Genomic DNA, 15,970 nt, shown 5'->3' with positions numbered 1-15,970 from the left:
AACTCCACCACCACTCGCTGCAGCATTCCGGGTGCGCCCCCTGACCCCCTGGGGTCTTCTAAGCCTGGAGCCCACTCCTGGAACTGCCTGCGGTGTCTTACTGCCCACGCAGCCCTGAATGGAGGGGAAGGGGCTCTTGCCATCTCAGTGAGAGCCCTGGATACGTGCAGGGAGACGAGACACAAATGGCCTCCAAGCGCAAAGGATGGCTAGTGTTTGGCTGAAGATGACAAGTGGAAAAAAGTTCCAACTCAGAAACAAAGCCTCCCCCCCACCCCACCCCTTCTGGCCTGTTACTGCTTCCAGCGCACCGAGACTTTCCACGTGCAGCTCACGGTGCAAACCCGCAGGTGTGCCCCCAAACCGACAAAGACATCAGTGCCTACTGGCGGCCACGTGCCGCACGCTTCCACGAGCCAATCTTCAGGTTTCATCCTCACCACCGCCCTGTCTGGAACGTACTCTGCTCTCCATTGTATATATGGGGGGGACTGAGGCTCACAAGTGTCAAGTACGTCCCCAGGTCACAGAGTGTTGAGTGGCAGAGACGGGGTTCACAATGAGGTCTAATACTGCTCTCCCACTGCACTCACTGCCCGGCCCCCCCAGTGTGGGGAGTGGCCAGGCCTTCATGCAGCCCCCCATAGCCTCCTTCTCTCCTAGTGCGTCGCCTGGTGCAGAGGCAGCATGAATACAGAAAGAAGTTTTCTGAGGTGGGTAAGTTTACACCTCCAGGAGACGCCTCCCTTCCACTGTGAAAGGGAGACGCTAATTATTAATAAAAATGCGTTTGTGCTACTACATTTTCCTTAGTTTTTGGTTTCACTAGGCCCAAACGAATAAATAACCCTCCCCTTCTCCCACGCGTATACCAAGAGGGGTGAAAAATACTTACGCTAGGTGATACCACCTCTTACAAACACTAGAGACCTTCAGGAGTTCAGGGAGGCACAGACAGGAAAAGATTCCTAAGAGCAGCTCATCTGGAAGTGAGTCCCATGAAACACCTTTAAGGGAGGGAAAAAAATGTGTTTTCTCATCACCATTCTTTTACCCAATCAAGTCTACTGAGTCTTTTCATGCTCGTTAAGGATACACAATATAGAACTTAAAAGGGGAATTTAACACAAATCGAATTACTCATTCCACAATGGTTTTTCTCTTCACTCATGGTCCCTGTACCCAGCAGTAAGCACTACACTTTCTCAGCAAAGCAGAAAAGACAAAACCAGTATTGTTTCTGCCTTCAGCTCCTGATGGCGAACCTTAGGCAAGGACCATGTTAATCGTGGTACAGACCAAGTCCCCAGCCCCTCAGACAGCATACAACGTCTAAGGTATGATGACTGTGGTCGCTAAGAAATGCCTTGTTTCTCTCAGAAGTGGATTTGGTGGTGGATTTATTGAGTAGTGACCTTATCTAAAAGGCAAATGAAGTTTCCTCCTCCTTTCAGACTTACAGAAAGCACTCAGAAGTCAATTTGCCTATAAGTGTAATACCCAGAGGGCGCTTTCATGCACCTCTCCACTTACTACGGTAACAGGGTAACAGGAAGCATTTTCCAGGGTAACAGGAAGCATTTTCGGTGTTGGGGAGAGAGCAGGAAATGAAGCTTACATTCTGGTGGGAGGAAATAATCACACATAAAAAAACAAGTAAATTACATGATATGTAAAAATTGGATTATTGCTATGCAGAAAAATTAAGCAGGGTAAAGGAGAGGATAGGAAGTACAGTGGCCAGTGTTCAAAAATCTCAACAAAGCAGTCAAGGAAGGCCTTACGGAGACAGTGCTCACCGAGCAAAGGCTTGAACAAAGTGAGGGAGCAGCCCTGTGAGTACCCAGGGTGTGTTCTAGATTCAGGGAACAGCATGTCTGTTTTGAGGAACAGCTAGGCCAGTGTGGAAGAAGAGCAAGGAAGGGGGTGATAAAGGATGAGGTAGAGAAGTGAGAGGGGCCAGGTCATGCAGGAACCACTAGAGGGTTCTGAGCATAGAAAGTTCTAAAAGGACTGCTTGGGCTGCTGTTAAAAATAAAAAACTGGAGGGGAAAAAAGGTAGATACATTAAGATCAGTTTTGTCTTATAAAAGCAGTTTCTAAATAGAATTCTTATGTATGAACATACAGAATAACCAACAAGATCAGGACAACAGGACGATGGTCAAGAAGGAAATGAGCATGCACCAAAGCGGCCGAGTGCTTGGAGTTCCCAGGCTCCCTCCGCCCCAATCACTCCTGTACACCAAGCCTAGTGCTATCCTCTCCCCTCCGGGATGCTTCAACCAACCCAGTCAACTTGACTGGGTCAAGGGGTGCCCAGAGGTTTAGTTCAACACTATTCTGGGTGTGTCCGTGAGGGGTACCCACGTAAGATGAACATTTGAGTCCATCGACTGAGAAATGCAGATTCCCTTCCCCAATGCGAGTGGGTCTCATCCAATCCAAGGCTGATGAGAACAAAACGCTGATGGAAGGGAGAACGGGCTTTCTCCCTGCCTTTGAGCCGGACTAGAACTTAACTATCTGCTCTCCTGGTTCCCAGGCCTGTGGACTGCAAACCTTGGGACTTTTCAGCTTCCATAACTGTGTGGGCCAATTCCTTATAATGAATCTCCCTACGTCTCCTACTTGTTCAGCATCTCTGGAAAACCCTGAGTACGAACCCACCGTCCCTCCCCATCTAAAAGGTGTCAGTATTCGCTGCACAGGTGCACTGTGCCAGGCTCTGTGGAAAACTCGACGGAGAACAGCCTTGAGGAGGGTGATAACCGTAGCATTTGCTGCCTCTGGGTGGTACTCTTGGGCAATCTTTCTAAAACAATCATGCTCTTCCCTCAATTAGAAACTTTCAGTGGTGCCCCCTAAATATGTAGCCTGAAATTCAAAGCTTTCATGTCAGGGCCCCGCTCATTTTTCTAGGTTCATTATGCAGAAGTATGTTCCAGCCATTTGGACCTACTTGTAATTCTTAGAATGAGTCGTTCTGTGCCACATCTCAATAGCCCTGTACACACTGTGCCGCCCCCGACTGCTATTCATTTAAAATCAAGTTGCTATTAAAGCCCAGATGCCTATGGAAGGCTTCCCATGACATCACCAAGAACAAGTCACTTTTTTTTTAACCACAATTTTATTATTTACTTACTCACCTGTTTAGCCCCTGCCGGGCCCTGAGTTCTTGAGAAGAAAAAAATGATTTTTTAAAAAAAACAATCTTTGTATTTCTAGGAACTAGCACAATGTCTGATACATTTGTCCACACATACATTTACGGAACACGTAGCATATGCAGGTGTCTGTTCTACAAAGACGAATAAAGGATGGCCGGCTCAGAGTCTGAGACACAAACGGGAAATTTCAGTCAAGCATCATAATGGGCTGCAACAGGGTTCACGGTGCTGTGCTGTGCAGTGTGTGGTGGTAGAGCAGTGATCAGGGAAGCCTTCCTGGAGGAAGTGGCCTCTATTGAAAAATGAGGAGCTATGTAGTTGCTCAATGAATGCCTACGCACCCCCACCGCTCGAGAGGACAAAATGTATCACTGCAGCCCTGAAACTAGGGGTAAACAGATGAAGGTAGATCATGCCTGCTGACCCTGGACCACGACCTGGGCAGGCAGCTGGAGAGGACCCTGCAGCTTTTCAGTGCGGCGGCAGCCCTCCGTCACCCCCACAAGGCTCCTCCAAGCTCAGCATGGACAGAGGACGGAGTTTCTCAAACAGGGCTCCTACTCTGCCTCCCAAATTGCAACAAAGTTGATAGACAGGCTTTTCTTAAAATTTCCTTCCATTAATTCTTAACTCCCTGACCTCTGCTGCCTCTTGCCCGTGCAGATCCGATTCTAGCAGTTGATTTGGCAAAAGATGACACACTTAGTTATTCTGCATCTAGAATGTTGAGGCTGCACTATGACCCGTCGGCCCATCGGGACACCAGGTGCTTGGCCTCCCCGAGCGTGAGAACTTCGGGAAGCAGCACGGCTTCGAAAGGGAATGCACCTGTAGTGCCCAAGTCTGTGATGCTTGGGCAAGTTACTTAATCCCTCGGGCTTGGTCTCCTCATCTGCAGGAATGGGAATAAAGGAATTTATTCTGCAAAATCATTCCTTGTGAAGACTAAATAGTGTAGGGGATGAGATCAAGCAGCAGAGTCAAACTTCCTTTCTCCTTCTTGACTCTCTCTCCTGCTCCATTAAATCCACGCCTTTGCCTTCTGTGAGGACCTTTTCTTTCCAATGTTGCTTAGAATTTTCAGCTGCTTGGAAACACACCAGGTTTTAATAGGGTTTGGACAAGGGCTCCATGGTGTGATTTACCAAGAGCCCCAAACAGCATTCTAAGTTTGGGATCCCCAGAAGCAGATCCGGAGGACCTGAATTCAAGTAGTTGATTTGGTAAGTAACCCCAGGGAGCACTGGAAAGTGAAGAGATATGGAAGGGAAGGAAGCCGGTTCGGGGTGTGTTAATGAGCAGGTTATGGCCACAGCCAAGTGGAGTTCAAGTCGGCTGGGGTATTAATCCAACAAGGCCTGTCAGTCCCTGGGTGGGGGATTCAGGGAGCGGGGAAGGCATGTTACCTCCCCATAGGCCTGCCCAGAGAGGTGTCAAGAAGGCACATCTGCATGTAGGAGAAAGCCTTGGCATATAAAGGAGTGCTGAGCTCCAAGGGGCTATGGACGGGGCGCCACACATCCACTAAAGACGGTGGGAAAGGAAATTAGGGAGACTTGTTGTGAAGGGTGGGGTGGGAGACATAAATTAATGAACATAGTGCTTATTTTATTGGGACACATAAGAAATTAGAAACAACTGGAACAATATGAGCCAATGAAAAGGCTAGAAGGAAACTGAGTCACAGCAAGGAAGGCAGAGGTTTGCAGAGGACACTGAAGCCAGGCACCGAAGACACCACCACAAGAATGCTAGAAGGAGGAGGGCCTTGCATCCTCTGTCCAACTCCTACCCATTCATCCTTCAGAGCTCAGCTTAAATGTCACCCTCTCAGAGGAGCATTCCCAGGACACCACCGCAGCCCCCAGGCCCAGACTGGCATACCCAGCACACAGCACTATACCCCCCTCCCCCAACAGGCAACCAATAAATCTTTGCTAGATGCATTATACCTTTTACTTTCCCTTCATGATATTTGCCAACGTGCTAATTTTGTATTTGTGTGACTGGTTAACCTTTGCTAACCAAGTAACTACTACACACCCAGTACCTAGGAGAGGGCCTGGCAATGAATATCACAGTGCTCAGCTGATATTTCACAAAGGAATGACTGACGCCCAAAAGAAGAATGCCAGCTTTATTCTAGAGTCAGGCAAGACTGCTGCCGCTGCCTCTTAAGACCAGTTAGTCTCCTCATCTGTAAAATGAGCCTACGGCTCACTTCAACAAGCATTCCTGGGTGCCTAATAAATGCACCAGTGCTGGGAGCTGGGAGTAAGCCCCAGTCCCTGCCCAACAGCCTCACCTGGAGACAAACTAATCAACAAATACATAACCAAACATTTAAAAACTGCCATTTACTGAAGCCCTAAAAACGCCTCAAGCATTTATTCACACACACGGACTCTAAACGCGGCAACCCCGTGTATTTAGTGTATGTCCTTTTACCCACGAGGAAACTGGTCTCGGCAGAGTTAAATAACCTCGCCAAGGCGATACCAACTATTAGGCGGCAGAGCCAGGAGGCAAAGCGGGGGCTGCTCTGAGCACGCCAGAAGCCCACGCCCTGCGGTGCAGGTGCAGACCCAAGAGGTGGATGTCTGGAGGCTGGCCAGGTAGCGGAGGGCGCTGTACCTGCGAAGGAATGACACAGCACCGCTGGGGTCCAGACGAGGAGGGTGGAGCGCAAACGCCAGCGTACAAAGGTAATGTCCCCGGGTCAGTACATGCGTTGTCTCTGAGATGGGGGGAGGGACTTCAGAAGAAGATGCAACTGTGACAAAAGGGACAAGGTCACACAACAAGGGGCAGGGTGGGGATTCAACCCTATGTCCCACTCCAAATGATGCCCTTTCGACCACAGAATGCTCTAACATTCTCCACTCTCCCCTGTCCTGAGTTCTTGATGTTCTACAAGACTAGGGAAGGTTAGAAATTATACCTGACTTGCTATGGAAAAAGAACTCAATCAGGGCGAGGAGGGGCTGGCAGGAAGAGGGAGTAAAAACAAAGATGCTGAGAGCTATCAAGTGGACTTCCAAAGGGAAGGAACAACGGCCGAGAAAATACACAGCCTCAGCTGGCAGGCAAGTGCCCAGGGCTCCCTCAGTCTGACCGGAGGACACTGACTGCAGGGCCCCTGGCTGGAGTGCTGAAGCCTGAGACTGGCTGCTGTCCAAGCAGATGGAGCAGAAGTCTGTCCTCCAGCTCCAGTGGCTGGGATCCAGGCCTGTGATATGCTTAATCTAATTTTACTTGCCATATTGAATTCTCAAAACATCAACCATCTGTTTCCTGGATTCCTGACGACTCTGCTGTCTGGTCTGTTTGCACGAGCGGATGGAGGAGTCCAGAGCAGGTCTTTCTTCCACTTGCCTCTTCTAAACCCCCCAAGGCTGCACACCAGCCCCACGCAGTAAAGGAAACAATTATTCAAGCCCACAGCAGCTGGTCTTCAACTACATGAAGGCAGTTAAACATACTTCAGAGCCACGAATGGGATGAACACTGGCCAGATTCACAAACTTGTTGATCATCATCCTTGGCCATGCTCATTTCTACTTCTCCCTCACGTGCAAACCCAGCTGTCCACGTCTGTAACCTCCCTGCTGCCCATGCCTCAAATCCTCTGGGGAGAGCTGCTTAGGGAAGAGTTTTCTATGCATGAGACCTCGAGTTAGGTTACTCATCTTACTGGGCTTATTTATTTCTTGGAATATCACCTACATTCAGATTCAAGTTAAAATGCCAAATCTTAATCATAAACAAATCTTTGACTCTTAAAACCGCTCCTCTCCTTAAACATGGATAAACAAATTATACTTGAAAAATACGCAGGCACTGGTGCTCACACTTACTGGGGTTTTTGCTTTTTTTTTTTTTTTTATGTTTAAGGGCAGGGGCTCACTTTATGTTTGCTTGTGCTAGCATGTTTGAAGTATTAACAACCTATGCTTCCTTTCTGGGAAACCACACACGTGCTGCCATGCTGGGATGAGTTTTCCTTTCTCTGCCCATAAATCATAAAAACGCTAGACCATATGAACTTGGCACTTTTGGTTTTTGTTTTGGCTAAGTGGGCAAAACACAGCAAAACAAAAATAGGGTCCTCAACGACCCCTTCAGTCCAACCCTCTCTTTCTGTAAGAGACTTGCTCAACCCTGAAATGTGGGAACAGCAGTGGAGAAACCATGGAAATTGAGATTTAGAGAATAAGGTATAATATACATGCCCCATATGAGATCTGAGAGCCAGGTCTTTTATCTGTTATGGTCACTGCTGTATTCCTAATCTCTAGAATGCTCAATAAATACTTGCTGAATTAATAAATGAAAGGAAGCTACAGGCCAAAGGAAAGATGCCTCAAAGGGCCCCATAAATATGGCTCTTACAGAGTTAAGCTTTGGGAGCTGCGGGCTAAGATTCATTGGTGAGTCATGAAATCAATTTAGTTTGAGCAGCACTGTTTGGAAAGAATGGAATGGAACAGAATAGGAAATATCTTAGTAAGGGGAAATATAGTTTTGTGAAATTTCTGTTTCAGGCACACACCCAGGATTGCAACGTAAAATATATTTATTACTGGTTAAAAAAAAAAATCGGAGGAAAAATTTTTGCCTGGGGACATCAAAAAGCAGATTTCCAGGCTCAAGACAGGACTTCTTGGATCAGAATCTCAGGAATTTTGCACTTTGAACAAGTTCCTTTGGGGGTATCAGCAGACACGAAACTTCAGAGTCGCCACTCTGAGAACCACTGCAGGGTCTGGAATGTCAAGCAGTTTAACAGCCACGTTAAAGCTAATCAGCAAATTAGTTCAACAGTGTTTTCATGGCCCTCTTGTTTGGGGGGAGGGGAGAAAAGGGACCAAGACAGGCATTTAATGACCACGAATAAAGTTGTCCTTTTTGTGCCTATTAACTTCTTAACTGGGCCACTTACTTCCAACTCCTTCCATACACTCACGCAGAGGGCCACACAGACCTGTCCTCATACGGGTTTGCCACGCAGTTTTATCTTTCCAAATAAAACAACGAGGAGGAATTAGTCGCCAGATACGTGTGAGTGTGGCATGGGGCCTGCAGGGAGACTGCTGAGCGAAGAACCAGGAAAAACTCACAGCCCAGGGCCACGGTCATCAGATTGCCACATAAAGCAGGTGTGGCCTCTTCTACCCTAATCCTGGCAGAGCTGTTAGCCACCTGTCTTGACAACTGCAGACGAAACTCCCTGGAATGATGATCCGGATAAACTGGAGGCCCAGGCTCCTGAAGGCCCACTGGGAATCTTCTACACCAGCTGTCCCTCACCCTGCATCAGTGAGTCTATCTCTCACACTCCACGCCAATCAACCAATATTGTGTGTAATTTCACATGCATACGATGTATACTATTAGCTTCCCTCTCTGCGAAGCGGTGCCTGCCTCTGGCCTCCTAGAGCACTAACTACCTGAACTGCTCATCGGATGCTAGTGTTTTAGCCGCCATCTTTTGCTGTGAGAGTCTCTCAGAGCGTATGGTCTTTTCTCCTCGACTTGACTTGGAATTTCCTACAAGCCAGCAACCATCCCTTCATCTTCCGTAGTGCCTTGCTTAAAAAAATGACCTTTTTATTTATACATCTCTCTCTGGGTATGACTGTGGAAGGACAGAGAGGCATCATGGTCAACGTTTAAAAGCAATCGGCACTGGACAAATTAATCAACATCAGCTCATCTTAGCAGAAAGTGTCTTTCACCACATTTGGTTGGTCAACCACCAAATTGCTAGCGCTGCACTCGAGACATTAAAAATAACATTAACATTAAATTTTGAGAAAAAAAATTCTACACTAACAAGTTCAGACTAACAGGATTAAGGACAAAAGAAAAAGTGAAGTGGCTTCCCAAATGCCTAATTAACTGGGGTTACTTACTGCACGTTGCGTGCACACAGCACGCTAAGAGCTTTATGTGCACTCTTTCACTTTCTCTTCACACCAACCTCTGAAGTGGGTATTATTATTCCATTTCACAAAGAAACAAAGGCACAGAGAGTGCAAATAACTTCCCAAGGCTGGTAAACAGCAGAATTAGGATGTAAAGTCAGATCTGACTTCACCACAATCCCTTACTGCCTAATTAATTCACCCCTTCCCCTAATATAGATTTCAAGAACATAACTGTAGGTTCTCTTTCCTAATGAAAGGGTCGACACCCAAAAACAACAGACTTTTTTTTTTTTTTTTTAAATAAAGCAAAGCAACCAACCCTTCTTTAAAGAAAGCCAGATGGGAGAACTCAGGAAAATACTTATTTACCATGGCTCTGCAAGACTTCATCTTTATTTCTTTAATCTGTCTCTTCTTCTCCCCTTTCACCCACCCAATTCCTGTTTAGGCTCTAATCACCTCCTCTACAGACTGTTTCAGTAGCCTCCTAATTATGTCAACTCTAACGTCAGAATCCATCCAGAATCTGGGCGCACTTATCGCCACTCCCACAGCTCTTAACAAATCCCTAAGCTTCTACAATTGACCCCCCTACAGTTTAATCCCAACACATCAGTGTGTCCTTTTAAAAGATTACATCACAACTCTGTTCAATACCACCTCTAGCTCTATCTCCCACTACTCTCCCCTTTGCTCATTCCCCATGTGGCTTCCTTCTTCCTTAAGCAAAAATGACATGCTTCTGCCCCAGGGTTTTTACATTGACTGTCCTCTGCTTGGAGCCCTCTGCTCCAAGATATTTGCATGGCACATTCCTCACACTTCCTTTATGCCTTTGCTTAAAAAGCTCGTGTCTACATGAGGTCTTCCCTCAATACCCTATTTAAAGTTGCAATCCATCTTCCCACCCTAGCACTTCCAATCCCTCCTGGCTTGTTCTATATTTGATTTTGGCCACAGTATTTATCACCTTCTAACATACTACATACCATGTTTATTATGTTTATTGCATCCTCTCTCTCTAACAGAAATTTCATGAGGGCAGGAATGTTTAGGTTTTGTTCACTGCCTTATCCCCAACACCTAAAACAAAGCCCCCCCACACAGCATGTGCTCAGCAAATATTTGCGGGATTGTTTTAAATGACTTACTGGCAATAAAAACTGATAACCCCAAGTCATTGCACTGTGTTTACCCTATGGCTTTTTGTACTCTTGGGGTTCTGATTCACTCTGAGAGGCCCTCATTGACCTGTTTGAGAAGCCTGGGGATGGGGAGCTATCAAAGAGGGAAATGATATGGTGAGTTCTACATTTCAGTCAGTCGGCTCTAGCTCTGGGGGTGGATCTGTGGAGGATAAGACTGGAATTATGAGTCCATTCCAATATTCCGGCAAAAGATAATGAGAGTCTGAAAAACATCTAGGAGACAAGAGGGAAAGATTCAATGATTGGTTGGATGCTGGAGGATGGTGGGAAGGGACTGACCCTCAGGTTTCTGGTTGGATGATTGAACAGATAATGCCGGCAGTAATGGAGACAGAGAATACCAGAAAAATCCCACTTGGGAGGTCCCTGGGGATATAAGTCCCTACACTTAGTTTAACATTCACTTTAGCAGTCCTTTGACAAATAATTAAAGCAATTATGGCAACAAACTCAATCAAGGCTATAGAGCAGCCGAATATAAACAAACAAAAAATCCTACAAGATTACTGCTTATATCCCCATTTATCAGTGGTACTGAGCTGGCCTTTGAACATGCAGATTCCCTTCAAAGAAAAGAGGCAGGAATGTCTTCTCCTGGGTTAAATTTTCACATGGGTTAAAAGTCAATTGTGCACCTGAAAATATATAGCTACCAAGATTCCTGTAGATTTCAGTGACCAGCTGTCCCATTTCTTTGAAAGACGACTTCAGAAGTAGGCAATTTTAAAAGCGTGCCATCCTAAAGATCGCTAAACAAAGATTACCAATAAAATACTTCAATCCACCTCTTATGTGACCGGCAGTTTTATCCTCATGCCTTACCTGGAAAGTTGTCTCGATTTAGCTTAGGTCTGCGTACTATCACAAAGTCCTTGTCACTCCCCTTGCTTTTCAGCCGTTTTCGGGGAGGGCTCTGAGGGTGGGCCAGGTTTGAGAGCAGTTCCTGGGGGATATTCTCACTGTCCACCTCCTCCTTCTCCAGGGCGGAGACCCCCATGCCTGACAACAGTTCAGAAGTCTTGCTAGAATCCCATCCCCACGTGAAGCTGGTGGTAACGTTGCTACTCTGGTCGGGAATCTCCTGGAGGTGTTTCCTGCAAAAATGCACAACAGCCCCTGTTTCTTTCAAAAACACGCCCGTAAATAATTCAAAGATAGGCCTAAATGAAACTGCAAGTTATGCAATGCAGAGAACTTTCAGTGTCTCACAGAATCGCTTTTAAGTGCCGGCGCCGAGTTTCTAAGAAGGAAAGAGAAAATAACCGAAAATCAAAAAGGCTTTTTGATTTACGACCACGGAGAAGGCCTCAAGAATGTCTTAAAGCGGAGGGAACAGACAAGCGGGAGGGCAGAGCGATGGAAAACAGCAGGAAAGTTCAATAAGGGAAGGCAAATAAAACGCACGCTGATCACCGCACTAAACCACCCAGCCATCCACGCTTTCCCAAAGAAGGAGCTAAGCAACTATTTACTTTCCAGCCTTTGTAACAATATTAGCAAGTAGCAGTATGCGCGGCCTAGAAGAATTGAGACGGTTCATTCACTCTTTGCCCCTTTTGCAGTCGGGTTACCTGTGCATGGCGTCCACAGGTTCTGGAGTTTTAAATGCGTGCATTAATTGTAGAACTGCCCGCCTCCGGGATTCCCGCTTTGGCGCGCGGCTGCTCACGGCGTGCAGGTCCGACCCCCAGCAACAAGACCCGCGAACTCTAGCAACGTTCCATCCTCGCCGCGCGCGCAGGGCTCTTCTCGCTCTCCGCCGCCGCTGCCGTCTGCGACCCCGCTGCCTGCCGGGAACCGTAGTTTTTGCTCTGCCTCGTAGTTCAGGACGCTCTCCGCCACTTCCTTCCTTGCTACTTTACCCGCCTTCGAGATACCCACAACCCCCCGCGGCTGCGGGGCTGGGCTACCCACGGGGTGGGCGGGGAAGCGGAAGTGGGCGGTGCTCGGGCTGGCTGGGGAAATGTCAGCCGCTTGACTGGGGACGGATTTTCCTTACCCCAGAGCCTGCAGGCCTTTAAGTGATCGTCACCGCCGTCGTCTCGGACCCTACGTCCCAGATCCTGGGCGATTGGGGAGGACGCGGAGTTTCACGGTCCTTCCAGACGCTGTCTGGCAAGATCGGACGGTGAGACAGATGGGGAGAGCCTGAAGCACTTTGGGGGCTGGGGTCTGAGGCCGAGCGCAGGAGGAGATCGAGAGGACCTCGGAGACCCCGAGCAGCCGCCACCGCGGGCCTAAGTTCCCGGCCACTGATAGGAGGCGGTAACAGGGTCCGCCGGCCAGGTGAGAGGATGGGGGCCGCGGGCGTCACACTTGCTCTCCCGTCCGCCGGGAAGCTGCTTCCTCCATCGGGGAGAGAGTGACCCTTAGCACTGGGTCTTGTGCACAGGATCCCTTCTTCAGCAGTAAAATAGGCACGACGGCTTCGAGTCTTATCTCGACAACAGGCTTGGCGTGAGGGTCTAGTCAGATAACGCTTGTGAAAGCGTTTTGTAAACTAAAGCGCAGTTCGAACGAGAGGCGGTGGTTTAATTTTAGGGGAGCGGGAGAATACACTGGTTCCTGTGCGCGGTGGGAAAGCTGCGCATCCCCTTGCAGCCTTGACGAATTTCATAAATGCTAGCCCGGGAACAAATAAGGTGACTATATATTTGCAAAGGGCTTTATAGCGCAACGCTAGGGGCCGTCAGCGAAGCCGTTCTGTTGCTTGCGTTCAGCCGGCCACGTCTGGTTGCGTCGCCGTCTAAAAGCGAGCTGCCTTTAGCCTATCTGGGCCAAGAGTTTGGAGGCGGTTAGAGGAGGGAGTGTGCCATATTCTAAGGTAGGATGACCATGCGAAATCCATTGTGCACACTGAACCATAACTGTGACCCCTGGAAAACAGTGGAATAGAGAAGGGGAGTAAATTCCAACCCTCATAAAAATGGAGAGGATTTATAAAGTTCAGAAGTAAGCAGACCCGCGTCATCACAAAAATATTAGAGTATTTCTTCAGTATGCAGTATGACATACCTTCAAAAGTAGTATGACATACCATTAAAAAATGATTCTCTTTATGCTGGAATTAAACCTCTCTTGCCCGGGTATGTACTTGTTTCAGGCTTGGTGCTGAGCTTGAAAAGTGACCACTTCTTGATTAAGGTGTTCACGAATCTTTAGTTTTTCTCTTGAAAATAAGTGAAATTGGTGTAAAGAAGGGAAATGTTCCCAAGTTGATTTAAACTAGGTGAAAATACTAGGCTGAATGTTCACAATTCATTAAACTGATGTTATGGAAAATATTGTTAAATGGCAATATTCTGATTTTTTACATAAAGTTACCTTTATGTTACTTTGGCTAGGAGAAAACAGTTGCCTTCGTTTGAAATCTACATCCTTCCCTTTAAAATTGCGACTCATTAGAAAACATAATTTTATATAAAAAAAGTTATAGTCTCTTTCGAGAAAGTCAGTAAGACAGAGGGAATGTATACACTACTGGAGGAGAAAGAAACAAGGAAAAAATACTTTAAAACGCCACCATGAGAATAAACAAAGTTTTGATATATAACGTAGATCTTATAGATAGGAATATCTAATGGGATTATTTTAAATTTAAAGATGAGAAATATTCTGGTAGTAGGTTTAGCAGGTGGTTTCCTAGGAGCCAGGGAACATTTTTAGTTCTGAGAATACTTGAAATAGCTGAATTCGTGGACAGGAGGTCCTCTATAGGACTTCAAAGAAAGCCTGTCAACTTTGAAAATCAGTCTTCAAATTCCAGAATAGATATTTTACTAACTGCCCTGGTAACAAAAATACTGTAGCTTGCTGCAATAGGAATCTTTTTTTTTTCTGCATTATTCTAATCATGGCTGTTCTCTTTATATAGTAAATAAAAGCTTAAATTGGTACATGGGAGTCTGTTTGATATAAGGAATTGTGTCTATTGAAAAGATGAGATTATCAGCTACATAGATACTGCAGTCTGGTTTCTTCCAAGAATTACATTGTGATTGCTACTGATATGGATTATTTTTTTCCTGGTTAATTTTATTTATTTAATCTTGCTCAGCACACCCATGTCCCATTTTAGTGAGAGGTGTAACTAAATTTCTAAAACAAGAATTACTAGATCAGTATCTAGAACAAATTACAATTTTTTTAAATCTCTGCAAATGACACTAGAGTGTTAGTACTCTTTGGAAGCTTGAGATAGAATACAAAGTGACTTTGTAAATTGGGAAGATGTTTATTGTAAAATAGACAAGATGGTCAATATTATGAGGGCACAGGAAGGGCCAAAAAGGACTGGAAACTACATTTCACTGTAAGCTATGTATATATTCAGTAGTATATTAGCGTTCTTTTTGAAAATCAAATACAACAAAAGAGATTGTATTTAAATAGAAGAGTGATGTGCTTTTTTTCTTAGTTCCATCGGAGCATGAAATAAATCTTAAAGATTTCTTTAGGTTTTTTTAATGTTATTTAGCTTAGGGGAACAAAAGACCAAGAACGATTGATTATATAGCAAGAAGTTTCTTTCTGCCAATCAAATTTTAAAAGGATCCTTTCCCTCCATTATTTTTAAAATAGATCTTTAGATCTCTGTAGTTTAATGCTGTCTGTGATGGACAGATTGGAGCAAGAACAGAAGGGTTCTTTCTTTATTCTAATTTGCTCTATGTTTTCTTTTCTACCTTCCCCATGTAGATTAGAGTCAAATATTACTGTTAAGTAATACAGCAATCTTACTTGGAAGGTGAAAAGACTTCACTGTATTAATTCTATATTAAACATGACTTTTCTAGCATTCTATCTTGATATATCTAAAGGAATAATTAATAGAATGTTTCTAATTTGTTCACTCAAAAAACCGAACAAAAGAAATTATTTAAACAATTTAAATTGCATTAAGAAAGTATGTCTGGATTCGAAAAAAAACTGTGTAGTATCCCAGTTGTAGTTAGGATGAGTAGGATTGAACCCCAGCTTTGCCACTCACTGGCTGTGGGAATGTGGACAAACTGCTGACTCTCTGTGCCCTTTCCTTTGTTAAACAAGGATACTAATAGTCCCTTCTTACTGGTTTGTGCGGTCTAATCTGATAAAGTATGTTAAGTGCTAGCATAATGCTTGGAATCTAGTAAACTCGTACTAAATGTTAGCTGTTCTTTTTTTTATTATTATTTTATTAAGAAGGATTCTAAGGATTATTCTTTAATTACCAAAATAAGTCTTATAATCTCTTTATATGAAATCTTCAAGAATCCATTACAATTCCAATTGTTTTTTTCTTACTTGCTTACATGGTTTCTCTCTTTCTCTCTCATGTCTTGCCAAAGGTTAGGCACTTTGTACATGTCTATCTTTCTTCAGAAGGGCTTGTCACACTTTGGAATTCACTTTACCTGGTTGGTTTAGCAACTCAGCTTACTTTTTGAAAATGGCTTCAAAAAATACTGCAACTGTTTTGTATTTTTAGAGTAGGAACCACATTCTCTTGTGGTATTCTGTGTTTATCCTAAGCTGAATTCTCCTTATACCTGGAATCTTAAAATGGAATAATGGTGGTTATATTCGGAAGATTTAACTTTTCATCGGTGGTAGAGAATTGTTGACTTTCACAACACTCACATGTAGTTCTGATACTTTCCATTTTTCATTATTAAGA

General features: G+C 45.2%; 2 protein-coding genes across 7 annotated transcripts in view; one reads left to right on the top strand and one right to left on the bottom strand.

Annotated features, from left to right (window-relative positions):
• Positions 1 to 12,169, bottom strand: part of SKP2 (S-phase kinase associated protein 2) — a 31,270-nt gene extending 19,101 nt beyond the window's left edge. The window contains exons 1-3 of the mRNA XM_026506819.4: positions 11,883 to 12,169; positions 11,134 to 11,405; positions 896 to 1,007 (exon numbers count right to left, since the gene is read on the bottom strand). Coding sequence (XP_026362604.2) covers positions 896 to 1,007; positions 11,134 to 11,405; positions 11,883 to 11,926 — 428 coding nt within the window. The 5' untranslated portion in view covers positions 11,927 to 12,169. The remainder of the gene's footprint in view (positions 1 to 895; positions 1,008 to 11,133; positions 11,406 to 11,882) is intronic.
• The window catches only part of LMBRD2 (LMBR1 domain containing 2), a 46,159-nt gene continuing 42,355 nt past the window's right edge, over positions 12,167 to 15,970 (top strand). For 2 of the 6 annotated variants that reach the window (XM_048224245.2, XM_044387032.3), the window contains exon 1: positions 12,243 to 12,439. The gene's annotated coding sequence lies outside the window, so the exon portion shown is untranslated. Of the gene's footprint in view, positions 12,598 to 15,970 lie in introns of all 6 variants that reach the window. The other 4 variants (XM_026506803.4, XM_026506801.4, XM_026506804.4 and 1 more) reach the window with 4 other exon arrangements.

The sequence above is a fragment of the Ursus arctos genome, unplaced genomic scaffold, assembly GCF_023065955.2.
Source record: "Ursus arctos isolate Adak ecotype North America unplaced genomic scaffold, UrsArc2.0 scaffold_15, whole genome shotgun sequence".
Lineage (NCBI taxonomy): Eukaryota > Metazoa > Chordata > Mammalia > Carnivora > Ursidae > Ursus > Ursus arctos.
Note: the sequence above shows the minus strand (reverse complement) of the source record. Positions and strands in the feature narration are given on the sequence as shown.